Source organism: Cherax quadricarinatus, chromosome 64 (assembly GCF_038502225.1).
Source record: "Cherax quadricarinatus isolate ZL_2023a chromosome 64, ASM3850222v1, whole genome shotgun sequence".
NCBI classification, from domain to species: Eukaryota; Metazoa; Arthropoda; class Malacostraca; order Decapoda; family Parastacidae; genus Cherax; species Cherax quadricarinatus.
This window is the reverse complement of record NC_091355.1, coordinates 2,911,991-2,924,345: the sequence shown is the minus strand read 5'-3', so window position 1 is coordinate 2,924,345 and position 12,355 is coordinate 2,911,991. Positions and strand designations below refer to the sequence as shown.

General features: G+C 37.7%; 1 protein-coding gene across 6 annotated transcripts in view; it reads left to right on the top strand.

The window, feature by feature from the left end:
* Positions 1 to 12,355, top strand: part of Osbp (oxysterol binding protein) — a gene marked incomplete in the record, with an annotated part of 248,631 nt that overhangs the window by 171,235 nt on the left and 65,041 nt on the right. For all 6 annotated transcript variants that reach the window (XM_070098720.1, XM_070098719.1, XM_070098718.1 and 3 more), the window contains 1 exon segment: positions 3,530 to 3,657. In XM_070098720.1, the coding sequence (XP_069954821.1) occupies positions 3,530 to 3,657 (128 nt within the window).

Here is a 12,355-nt window from a genome sequence, read left to right as displayed (position 1 = left end):
GTTTTTATGTAAGTGTTTTTCTGTATTTTTGGGGGTCTAAAATGACTAATCTACTTCACAATATTCCTTATGGAAAAAATTTTGGGTAGTACGGATTGAAATATTTTGGGGAAAAAATCGAACGGGAGCCCATGTTTTTAACCCCTAAACTATGCATGGTATCTTGTCTGTCTATGGCCATGTGAGGATATATTTACCATGTTAAGTTTCATTATCCATCAGATGTGATACTGTAAAAGGACACAAGTGCCACTAATGTGACATTTTATTGTGGCAACGTTTCGCTCTCCAGGAGCTTTTTCAAGCCATTAGTGGCACTTGTGTCCTTTTACTTTACATATTGTCGGTAATTCTACCAACTTTATTACAGATGTGATACTGCCTAGATTGTGAATTTAAACTGTTTGTCTATTTATATACGAGTAATAACAATTATAATAATTTGAAAAATGACAGTTCTGCGTAAAAGGATTCTATTAATGTGTACACTTCACCTACTTTGTAGACAAAAGTATATTGCATTCTGTGTTTTTGTTACACTTCAGTTTTATTTAAAATGAATGAATTGCCACACAAATTTTGGATTTTGACCAAAATTTCCAGATGTTCATTGTACCCTGACGACACTCCTATATTTTTTTATTGTACCTTGACAACATTCCTATTCCTTTATTGTGCCCTGACACCATTCCTATTTTGTATTGTGCCTAACAAGTTCTGTAATGCTATTTAGCTACAGTATTTGAAGAGTAATTATGTAACCATTTATCATATTCTGTTTTACCAGTTAATCAGTTTTATTTACCGAGTTGGTTTGGAAATTTGGAGAGGATGAGGCATAATTGGATGACTAAGAGTGTGTATAAATCTAAGGTGGGGGGACAGAAGGGTCGAGGTCATCCTAGGAAAGGTTGGAGGGATAAGGTAAAGGTGGTTTTATGTGCAAGGGGCTTGGACAGCCAGCAGGCTTCTATTAGCATGTTAGATGGGAGCAATAGCTTTTTATGATTTGTTGTGCTGTTGGAGTGTAAGGAAGGTAACACTTAAGAAGGAATTCAGGGAAAACTGGCTAGCTGGTGGGACGTACAGTGCCTGCACTGATGGATGTCAGCAGACTTCTGGCAAGACTGGTTTGATTGAATAGTGGTGAAAGTGTTTCTTCTTTTTCAGGTCACTTCAATTCGGTGATGGGGGATGGCAAGTGGGTTTAAATATGATTTTTTCTTTTTTCCTGTTTCCTTTTGGTTATTGTACCATGGTGAGAAGTGGCTGATATGCTACCATTTTTTCCTCATTATTCAGGAAAATACATGAAATTATCATTGATTTACAGCTTTAGAAAGTTTTACAAAGAATTTTCCATTACTTAAAATAGTGAAAAATTAAGTTCTTGTTACACTTTATCATGATTTACTTTTACAGTAGTTGGCAGACAGTGGAAATGCTGCTCAGTTGTGTTGTAAGAATATTTTGCAAAATAAATTAATTTTTGGAATTGCCTATTGGGGAGGGTATTGTTCGGCCTACTTTAATATATCTGCCTAAGAACACAGGCGGCAAATGATAAATGAGAGTTAGAGGAGAAACAAGTTAAGTGGACAGGATAATGACTCAAGAAATGTACACAATGTAAATGGCTTTGATAGAAAACAGAATTAAAATCTTTAAGTGTAGTGAGATTGTATGTGCAGTACAGTAGCTAGATAATAAAAGCAAAGTTATCTACACTTTATTGTGTGTGTTTTGCATCAGGTCAGAACTTGGAGACTTATTTAATATCTTCATAGGTGTACAAGGCCCTTTATCGACAAGTTCCACTGTAGAAGTCAGTGTGTTTGGTCCTCCAGAGACGTTCTCACTACAGGGACCACCACCAGGTTGGTTAGGCTGAAGATAGTGACTCAATATCACTAATAATTCTTGCTTGTAGAATTATGAATTTGAGTATACATATGAGCAGCTCCTTGAGTATTTTTAATAATTTGGGTGTAATCACCTCTTTGTATTCTAGTTGTGCTTGCAAGGGTTGATTTATAGATCCTGTCCCTCCCTTGTAACTCTTATTGACCAGCTTGACTGATTCCTGGCCCTCAGGGCCAGATCATACCTACTTTTTAAACTGTGTGATATATTAGCCTCCCACCTCTAAATCTAATGTGTTCTATTTACTCATTCCTCTGTTACTAAAAAATAGTACTTCCTGAAGTCATTACAACTCATTTGCATCTTTAGCTGTCATCTCAAACAGCTTGTCCCTATCCACTATATTTTATCCCAAAGGATGGTAGGTTGAGTTCCTTAGATCTCTTGCATATCCTGTTTCCTGTTTTGGTACCAATTTTATCAACCTTTGGATCTAATCTAGTTTCTTTACATGTTGAATCAGGTGTGGGCTGCATGCTGGCACCACATATTCCAGTATTGGCTTAACATAAGTTGTGTATAATTTCCCAAATGAGTTTTTGTTCAGCTTTCTAAAACTTGTTCTTAGGGTGTCCTAGGGTATCTAGATTTGCATATGAGGCTGAAGTTACCAGAGTGATATGTACAGTAATTCTGGCAATATGCTTTGTGTGAGGCTTACTCTCGCATCTTCTTGTATGTCTGCAGTGCCACCCTTTTACCATATTTGCAGGTTATTCAAGTCTTCCTTGGAGTCTCGGTCTTCTATTGGTGTTTTTCTTCATTTATTTCACATCTGTAGTGATGTATGGGGGTTCAATTTCCTGTGGTAGGTTTTGTCACTCAAAATATCAAGAGCAACTAGTCAAAGCACTGATCCTTGGGGTAACACTTATCACTGGTGTCCACTCTGACTTTCTTACCATTACCTTCTGCCTTCAATTCCCACTGTATTCCAGGTGCTCTGTTCTATAGATAACTACAGAAGCAGCTGAGGTAGCATGAACATAGCTATATTCAGGCATATACAGATGAGTAATTAAAGCATTTTCTGTACAGAAATCACTCGTTCCTTCAAGCATCTCTTCTCACGTGTACCTTATTCTTCCTCTCTAGCCTATAGCATTGGTTTCCCATACTATTTCTGTGGTGTTCATTTATTATTTTTAGTGGATTTTGGCTGCTAATCATACTTAATTTTTAGCACTGTAAGCTGATGGTAGATGCCTTGCTTACAATATTCAAAAACTTTTAATATTTAGTATGTTTAGTTATAATTTTGTAATGATATTATAGGCTGAGAATATGATTTTAAGTGAGGCAGGATTGGCAGTGTTATTCACTGACCTGTAGTAAGTGACGAGTTACTAACTTTTTCAGTGTTATGGATTACTTAAACCCTTATTAACCAAGATTACATTTACATTTTATGAAAACTAGAAAAAATTATTGTTCTCTCTAAATGTTTATGCCTTGTTTTGTGTAATTTGTACATTAGTGAAGAATGCTTTTGCATATGCCAGATCGTAGTGCAGTATTTGCTGTTCACATAATATAAAGTAATATTTTTAGTCATGTACCACAATATATTACTCTCACTGCACATTTTACAATTCATTTCTTTCAGGACACAGCCACAGTGAAGATGAGGAGGAGAATGAGTTTGAAGATGCTGTTGAGGAGTTAGCGGAAAATTTTATTGTACATGTAAATACTATCCAGGCACACAAGAGGTCCAATTCCAATGTTTCACAGGTAAGTTTGGTTATTTGACTATGAAGTTAATCTTCCAGTTGCTTATAAAAGACGTCTTTTAAAGGTATCTAAAGTTTTGGTTGGTATTAACCCTTTGACCGTTGTGGCCGTATATATACGTCTTACGAGGTACAGTGTTTGACGTATCTGGAGTTTATCTGGAGAGAGTTCCGGGGGTCAACGCCCCCGCGGCCCGGTCTGTGACCAGGCCTCCTTAGGTCAGTGTCCCAGGATGCGACCCACACCAGTCGACTAACACCCAGGTACCCATTTTACTGATGGAGAACATAGACAACAGGTGGAAAGAAACACGTCCAATGTTTCTACTCTGGCTGGGAATCGAACCCAGGCCCTCACCGTGTGAAGCGAGAGCGTTAACCACCAGGCCAGCAGCTTCAAATCAAGCAGGAGAAAGCTGGTAGGCCCACATGTGAGAGAATGGGTCTGCGTGGTCAGTGTGCACCATATAAAAAAAATCCTGGAGCACGCAGTGCATAATGAGAAAAAAACTCCGACCATTTTTTTTTAATTAAAATATGCGACTTTGTGGTCTATTTTCGTATAGTATTTATGGTTGTATTCTCATTTTCTTGGTCTCATTTGATAGAATGGAAAACATATTATAGAAATAGAGATGATTTTGATTGATTTTACTATAAAAAGAACCTGGAAATGGAGCTCAAAGTAGGGGAAATGTTTGATTTTTGTCAATGTTCAAAAGTAAACAAATGATGTCATTGTCCAATAAATGTCCAACTAGTAATTCTAATATGCAGTCATGAATGGGTTGATGTTATTTATACAATTATTACAGTTTTGCAGTAGTCTGCATAATAGTAAGTCTTCTATTTTTTGTTTGAATAAAAATTCAAAATAGAAAGCAAGAGTAATATCAGAGGAGCCTGGAGACATGACTGATGAACAAAGAAAATGTTATTTTAGAGCTGGAATGTCTGCATTGTTCATTCTGGACCTTATTTTGAAATTCATATTTTTTTAATTTTCGTGAAATTGGCCAAATTGCAAATTTCTGACCACATTATTGGGTAGTTGAAATCGGTAAATGGGCAGTTTCTTGTACTCAATCGATAGAAAAAATGGAGTTCTAAAGAAATAGCTATGAGTTTGGTCGACTGGCACAACGGAATTAGCCGAAAATAGGGCTCAAAGTGGGCGAAATCGCCGATTTGTAAATATCGCCGAGGTCGCTAACTTCGCGAGAGCATAATTCCGTCAGTTTTCCATCAAATTTCGTTTTTTTGGTGTCATTACAATCGGGAAGAGATTCTCTATCATTTCATAAGAAAAAATAATTTTTTTTTTTTTTAAATTTTGCGACACCAGGAGACACCTCAGGATTGGGGGTTGCGACAGTCAAGGGGTTAAATACTACACTCAACCTTACTTTTTTCCCCAGTTAATTATTATGGAAATGTTCAGAATAACTCATAGAATATTTTTTATTGTATGTTTAGATTATATACGAAAGATGAATTGGAATTAAAAATTATGTTTAAAAAGTACTTATGTTTTTGATTGCTAAATGAATTATCATTAATTATTCCTTTTCAGTTCATTCTTTCATTTCAACTCACAACTGGCATTCATATCAGCTATGTTAATGTATTTTTTTCATGTTTTCTCATGCATCCCAGAACTTGATCATCTCTTCCTTATCTTATTTTTTCACACTATTTACTGAAGCATAAACACACACTGGTGCATACTTCTTGATTCTCTTGCAGAATTTCATATTCTTACTCACAATAAGGGCTTGTACTCTCCAGACTTGACTATACTACCCTCCTTTTCTAAATTGCCCAAGTATCTTAAGGGGTAGGTTTCATGCAGGTCTAAAACATGTATACTTATTGTTTTAATTTTTTTTTTCAACAAGTTGGTCGTCTCCCACCGAGGCAGGGTGACCCAAAAAAGAAAGAAAATCCCCAAAAAGAAAATACTTTCATCATCATTCAACACTTTCACCACACTCACACATTATCACTGCTTTTGCAGAGGTGCTCAGAATACAACAGTTTAGAAGCATATACGTATAAAGATACACAACATATCCCTCCAAACTGCCAATATCCCAAACCCCTCCTTTAAAGTGCAGGCATTGTACTTCCCATTTCCAGGACTCAAGTCCGACTATAATATTCAAATTAATTTATCTTCTTCTGCCTTCACTATACAAGAGGTTAACAACTTAAAAATGAGTTGCATTCCTAGTGTTTCAGCATAATGAGATTGTGTAGACTAATTATAGTTCAAAGGGTACTTAGGTTTCTCATATTTTGGCATGGTGGCTCATTGGTTATAAAATTTTCATTAGTTCCTAAGTGCTCCATTTGTAAGTGGGGATGTGTAATTTGGGACACTTGTAAGTTGGAGACCTTCTGTACTCGTTTGTATATAAGATACCTGCTGTAAGCAATAAACTTATTTACAATAACTATAAATAAAGTATTTTAGGAATGAACACTGAAATTATAGGTTATATTATTTCTTTTCTTATTAATTTTCCTTTTATATCCATGGGGAAGTGGAATAAGAATCTTTCCTCCGTAAGCCATGCGTGTTGTAAAAGTCAACTAAAATGCCGGGAACAGTGGGCTAGTAACCCCTTTTCCTGTAAAGATTACTAAAAAGAATAAGAAGAAAATTGTCAAAGTGGGAAGTCTGAATGTGCGTGGATGTTGTGCAGATGATAAGAAAGAGATGATTGTGGATGTTATGAATGAGAAGAAGCTGGATGTCCTGGCTTTAAGTGAAACAAATCTGAAGGGGGTGGGAGAGTTTCAGTGGAGAGGAATAAATGGGATTAGGTCAGGGGTTTCAAATAGAGTTAGAGCTAAAGAAGGATTAGCAATAATGTTGAAGGATAAGCTATGGCAGGAAAAGAGGGACTATAAATGTATTAATTCAAGGATTATGTGGAGTAAAATAAAGAATGGATGTGAAAAGTGGGTTATAATAAGTGTGTATGCACCTGGAGAAGAGAGAAGTGTAGAGGAGAGAGAGAGATTTTGGGAAATGTTGAGTGAATGCGTGGGGAGTTTTGAATCAAGTGTGAGAGTAATGGTGGTTGGGGATTTCAATGCTAAAGTGGGTAAAAATGTTATGGAGGGAGTAGTAGGTAAATTTGGGGTGCCAGGGGTAAATGTAAATGGGGAGCCTTTAATTGAGCTATGTGTAGAAAGAAATTTGGTAATAAGTAATACATATTTTATGAAAAAGAGGATAAATATACAAGGTATGATGTAGCACGTAATGAAAGTAGTTTATTAGATTATGTATTGGTGGATAAAAGGTTGATGGGTAGGCTCCAGGATGTACATGTTTATAGAGGGGCAACTGATATATCGGATCATTATTTAGTTGTAGCTACAGTTAGAGTAAGAGGTAGATGGGAAAAGAGGAAGTTGACAACAAGTAAGAGGGAGGTGAAAGTGTATAAACTAAGGGAGGAGGAAGTTCGGGTGAGATATAAGCGACTATTGGCAGAAAGGTGGGATAGTGCAAAGATGAGTAATGGGGGGGTTGAAGAGGGTTCGAATAGTTTTAAAAATACAGTATTAGAATGTGGGGCAGAAGTTTGTGGTTATAGGAGGGTGGGTGCAGGAGGAAAGAGGAGTGATTGGTGGAATGATGAAGTAAAGGGTGTGATAAAAGAGAAAAAGGTAGCTTATGAGAGGTTTTTACAAAGCAGAAGTGTTATAAGAAGAGCAGAATATATGGAGAGTAAAAGAAAGGTAAAGAGAGTGGTGAGAGAGTGCAAAAGGAGAGCAGATGATAGAGTGGGAGAGGCACTGTCAAGAAATTTTAATGAAAATAAGAAAAAATTTTGGAGTGAGTTAAACAAGTTAAGAAAGCCAAGGGAAAATATGGATTTGTCAGTTAAAAACAGAGTAGGGGAGTTAGTAGATGGGGAGATGGAGGTATTAGGTAGATGGCGAGAATATTTTGAGGAACTTTTAAATGTTAAGGAAGAAACAGAGGCAGTAATTTCATGCACTGGTCAGGGAGGTATACCATCTTTTAGGAGTGAAGAAGAGCAGAATGTAAGTGTGGGGGAGGTACGTGAGGCATTACGTAAAATGAAAGGGGGTAAAGCAGCTGGAACTGATGGGATCATGACAGAAATGTTAAAAGCAGGGGGGGATATAGTGTTGGAGTGGTTGGTACTTTTGTTCAATAAATGTATGAAAGAGGGGAAGGTACCTAGGGATTGGCAGAGAGCATGTATAGTCCCTTTATATAAAGGGAAAGGGGACAAAAGAGACTGTAAAAATTATAGAGGAATAAGCTTACTGAGTATACCAGGAAAAGTGTACGGTAGGGTTATAATTGAAAGAATTAGAGGTAAGACAGAATGTAGGATTGCGGATGAGCAAGGAGGTTTCAGAGTGGATAGGGGATGTGTAGATCAAGTGTTTACATTGAAGCATATATGTGAACAGTATTTAGATAAAGGTAGGGAAGTTTTTATTGCATTTATGGATTTAGAAAAGGCATATGATAGAGGAGTGGATAGAGGAGCAATGTGGCAGATGTTGCAAGTATATGGAATAGGTGGTAAGTTATTAAATGCTGTAAAGAGTTTTTATGAGGATAGTGAGGCTCAGGTTAGGGTGTGTAGAAGAGAGGGAGACTATTTCCCGGTAAAAGTAGGTCTTAGACAGGGATGTGTAATGTCACCATGGTTGTTTAATATATTTATAGATGGGGTTGTAAAGGAAGTAAATGCTAGGGTGTTCGGGAGAGGGGTGGGATTAAATTTTGGGAAATCAAATTCAAAATGGGAATTGACACAGTTACTTTTTGCTGATGATACTGTGCTTATGGGAGATTCTAAAGAAAAATTGCAAAGGTTAGTGGATGTGTTTGGGAATGTGTGTAAAGGTAGAAAGCTGAAAGTGAACATAGAAAAGAGTAAGGTGATGAGGGTGTCAAATGATTTAGATAAAGAAAAATTGGATATCAAATTGGGGAGGAGGAGTATGGAAGAAGTGAATGTTTTCAGATACTTGGGAGTTGACGTGTCGGCGGATGGATTTATGAAGGATGAGGTTAATCATAGAATTGATGAGGGAAAAAAGGTGAGTGGTGCGTTGAGGTATATGTGGTGTCAAAAAACGTTATCTATGGAGGCAAAGAAGGGAATGTATGAAAGTATAGTAGTACCAACACTTTTATATGGGTGTGAAGCTTGGGTGGTAAATGCAGCAGCGAGGAGACGGTTAGAGGCAGTGGAGATATCCTGTTTAAGGGCAATGTGTGGTGTAAATATTATGCAGAAAATTCGGAGTGTGGAAATTAGGAGAAGGTGTGGAGTTAATAAAAGTATTAGTCAGAGGGCAGAAGAGGGGTTGTTGAGGTGGTTTGGTCATTTAGAGAGAATGGATCAAAGTAGAATGACATGGAAAGCATATAAATTTATAGGGGAAGGAAGGCGGGGTAGGGGTCGTCCTCGAAAGGGTTGGAGAGAGGGGGTAAAGGAGGTTTTGTGGGCGAGGGGCTTGGACTTCCAGCAAGCGTGCGTGAGCGTGTTAGATAGGAGTGAATGGAGACGAATGGTACTTGGGACCTGACGATCTGTTGGAGTGTGAGCAGGGTAATATTTAGTGAAGGGATTCAGGGAAACCGGTTATTTTCATATAGTCGGACTTGAGTCCTGGAAATGGGAAGTACAATGCCTGCACTTTAAAGGAGGGGTTTGGGATATTGGCAGTTTGGAGGGATATGTTGTTTATCTTTATATGTGTATGCTTCTAGACTGTTGTATTCTGAGCACCTCTGCAAAAACAGTGATAATGTGCGAGTGTGGTGAAAGTGTTGAATGATGATGAAAGTATTTTCTTTTTTGGGGATTTTTTCTTTTTTGGGTCACCCTGCCTCGGTGGGAGACGGCCGACTTGTTGAAAAAAAAAAAAAAAAATTATTTCTTCATTAGCTCATAGCATGCACAGCTTAGCTAAAGCTGCAATTAACTCTGGATTACAACACCTCCAGGCTTGATCTCTTGTGTCTTCTGTCCTTTATTTTATGACTAATTTGACAGTTTGATACAAAGATATGGATGTGTTTGTCAGATTATACGTATGTTGTTTGTGTTGTGGACACACAAAGTGAGCTGATGTGCTGGAATCCTTACACTAATTTCCTCTGATGTTTCACCCACATACAGTTCATTGCATTCACCGTGAGGAATGGTGTAATGCCCCCACACTGATATTCCTGTTATGAGTGTTTAGCATCACTCCATTTCATGAAAAAGTTAATGGGCAGAGCCAGAATAACAAGGCCCCATTAATACCTTAACTCATGTTATCACACCACAACTGTGTTAGTTGACCACCTACAAATTCATCTAATCTTTCCCCTCTCTTGGGCTGTGACCTGTTGTATAAGCTTCATTCATTTATTAGGGATTTGCCGGTACTTCCGGCCCGGGTCTTCTCCAGATGGTGACCCGGCGTGTATAAGCTCATATTTTATTAATTTTATTTCATGCTGAATGACCTACTTGGGTTTAGCACTTTAACTGATAATAATGCTCTTAAACTTTATTTGACAAAGCTTTTCATGAGTGAAACATAATTGATGTAGACAGCAACCACCCAGGGAGGTACTACCGTCCTGCCAAGTGAGTGTGAAACGAAAGCCTGTAATTGTTTTACATGATGGTAGGATTGCTGGTGTCTTTTGTCTGTCTCATGAATGTGCAAGATTACAGGTATGATTGCTACTTCTACTTACACTTAGGTCACACTACACATACATGTACACGTTTATTTATACACACTCATCTGAGTTTTCTTTGATTTTATCTTAATAGTTCTTGGTCTTAGTACTTTTCCTTTTATATCCATGGGGAAGTGGAATAAGAATCTTTCCTCCGTAAGCCATGCATGTTGTAAAAGTCAACTAAAATGCCGGGAACAATGGGCTAGTAACCCCTTTTCCTGTAAAGATTACTAAACAGAATAAGAAGAAGAAAATTGTCAAAGTGGGAAGTCTGAATGTGTGTGGATGTTGTGCAAATGATAAGAAAGAGATGATTGTGGATGTTATGAATGAGAAGAAGCTGGATGTCCTGGCTTTAAGTGAAATAAAGCTGAAGGAGGTGGGAGAGTTTCAGTGGAGAGGAATAAATGGGATAAGGTCAGGGGTTTCAAATAGAGTTAGAGCTAAAGAAGGAGTAGCAATAATGTTGAAGGATAAGCTATGGCAGAAAAAGAGGGACTATAAATGTATTAATTCAAGGATTATGTGGAGCAAAATAAAGGTTGGATGTGAAAAGTGGGTTATAGTAAGCGTATATGCACCTGGAGAAGAGAGAAGTGTAGACGAGAGAGAGAGATTTTGGGAAATGTTGAGTGAATGAGTGGGGAGTTTTGAACCAAATGTGAGAGTACTTGTGGTTGGGGATTTCAATGCTAAAGTGGGTAAAAATGTTATGGAGGGAGTAGTAGGTAAATTTGGGGTGCCAGGGGTAAATGTAAATGGGGAGCCTATAATTGAGCTATGTGTAGAAAGAGATTTGGTAATAAGTAATACATATTTTATGAAAAAGAGGATAAATAAATATACAAGGTATGATGTAGCACATAATGAAAGTAGTTTGTTAGATTATGTATTGGTGGATAAAAGGTTGATGGGTAGGCTCCAGGATGTACGTGTTTTTAGAGGGGCAACTGATATATCAGACCATTATTTAGTTGTAGCTACAGTTAGAGTAAGAGGTAGATGGGACAAGCGGAAGATGGCAACAAGAAGTAAGAGAGAGGTGAAAATGTATAAACTAAGGGAGGAGGAAGTTCGGGTGAGATATAAGCGACTATTGGCAGAAAGGTGGGCTAGTGCAAAGATGAGTAGTGGGGGGGTTGAAGAGGGTTGGAATAGTTTTAAAAATGCAGTATTAGAATGTGGGGCAGAAGTTTGTGGTTATAGGAGGGTGGGGGCAGGAGGAAAGAAGAGTGATTAGTGGAACGATGAAGTAAAGGGTGTGATAAAAGAGAAAAAGTTAGCTTCTGAGAGGTTTTTACAAAACAGAAGTGTTATAAGAAGAGCAGAGTATATAGAGAGTAAAAGAAAGGTGAAGAGAGTGGTAAGAGAGTGCAAAAGGAGAGCAGATGATAGAGTGGGAGAGGTACTGTCAAGAAATTTTAATGAAAATAAGAAAAAAATTTGGAGTGAGTTAAACAAGTTAAGAAAGCCTAGGGAACGTATGGATTTGTCAGTTAAAAACAGAGTAGGGGAGTTAGTAGATGGGGAGATGGAGGTATTAGGTAGATGGCGAGAATATTTTGAGGAACTTTTAAATGTTGAGGAAGAAAGGGAGGTGGTAATTTCATGCACTGGCCATGGAGGTATACCATCTTTTAGGAGTGTGAGGGAGGTACGTGAGGCATTACATAGAATGAAAGGAGGTAAAGCAGCTGGAACTGATGGGATCATGACAGAAATGTTAAAAGCAGGGGGGGATATAGTGTTGGAGTGGTTGGTACTTTTGTTTAATAAATGTATGAAAGAGGGGAATGTACCTAGGGATTGGCAGAGAGCATGTATAGTCCCTTTATATAAAGGGAAGGGGGACAAAAGAGATTGTAAAAATTATAGAGGAATAAGTTAACTGAGTATACCAGGAAAAATGAACGGTAGGGTTGTAATTGAAAGAATTAGAGGTAAGACA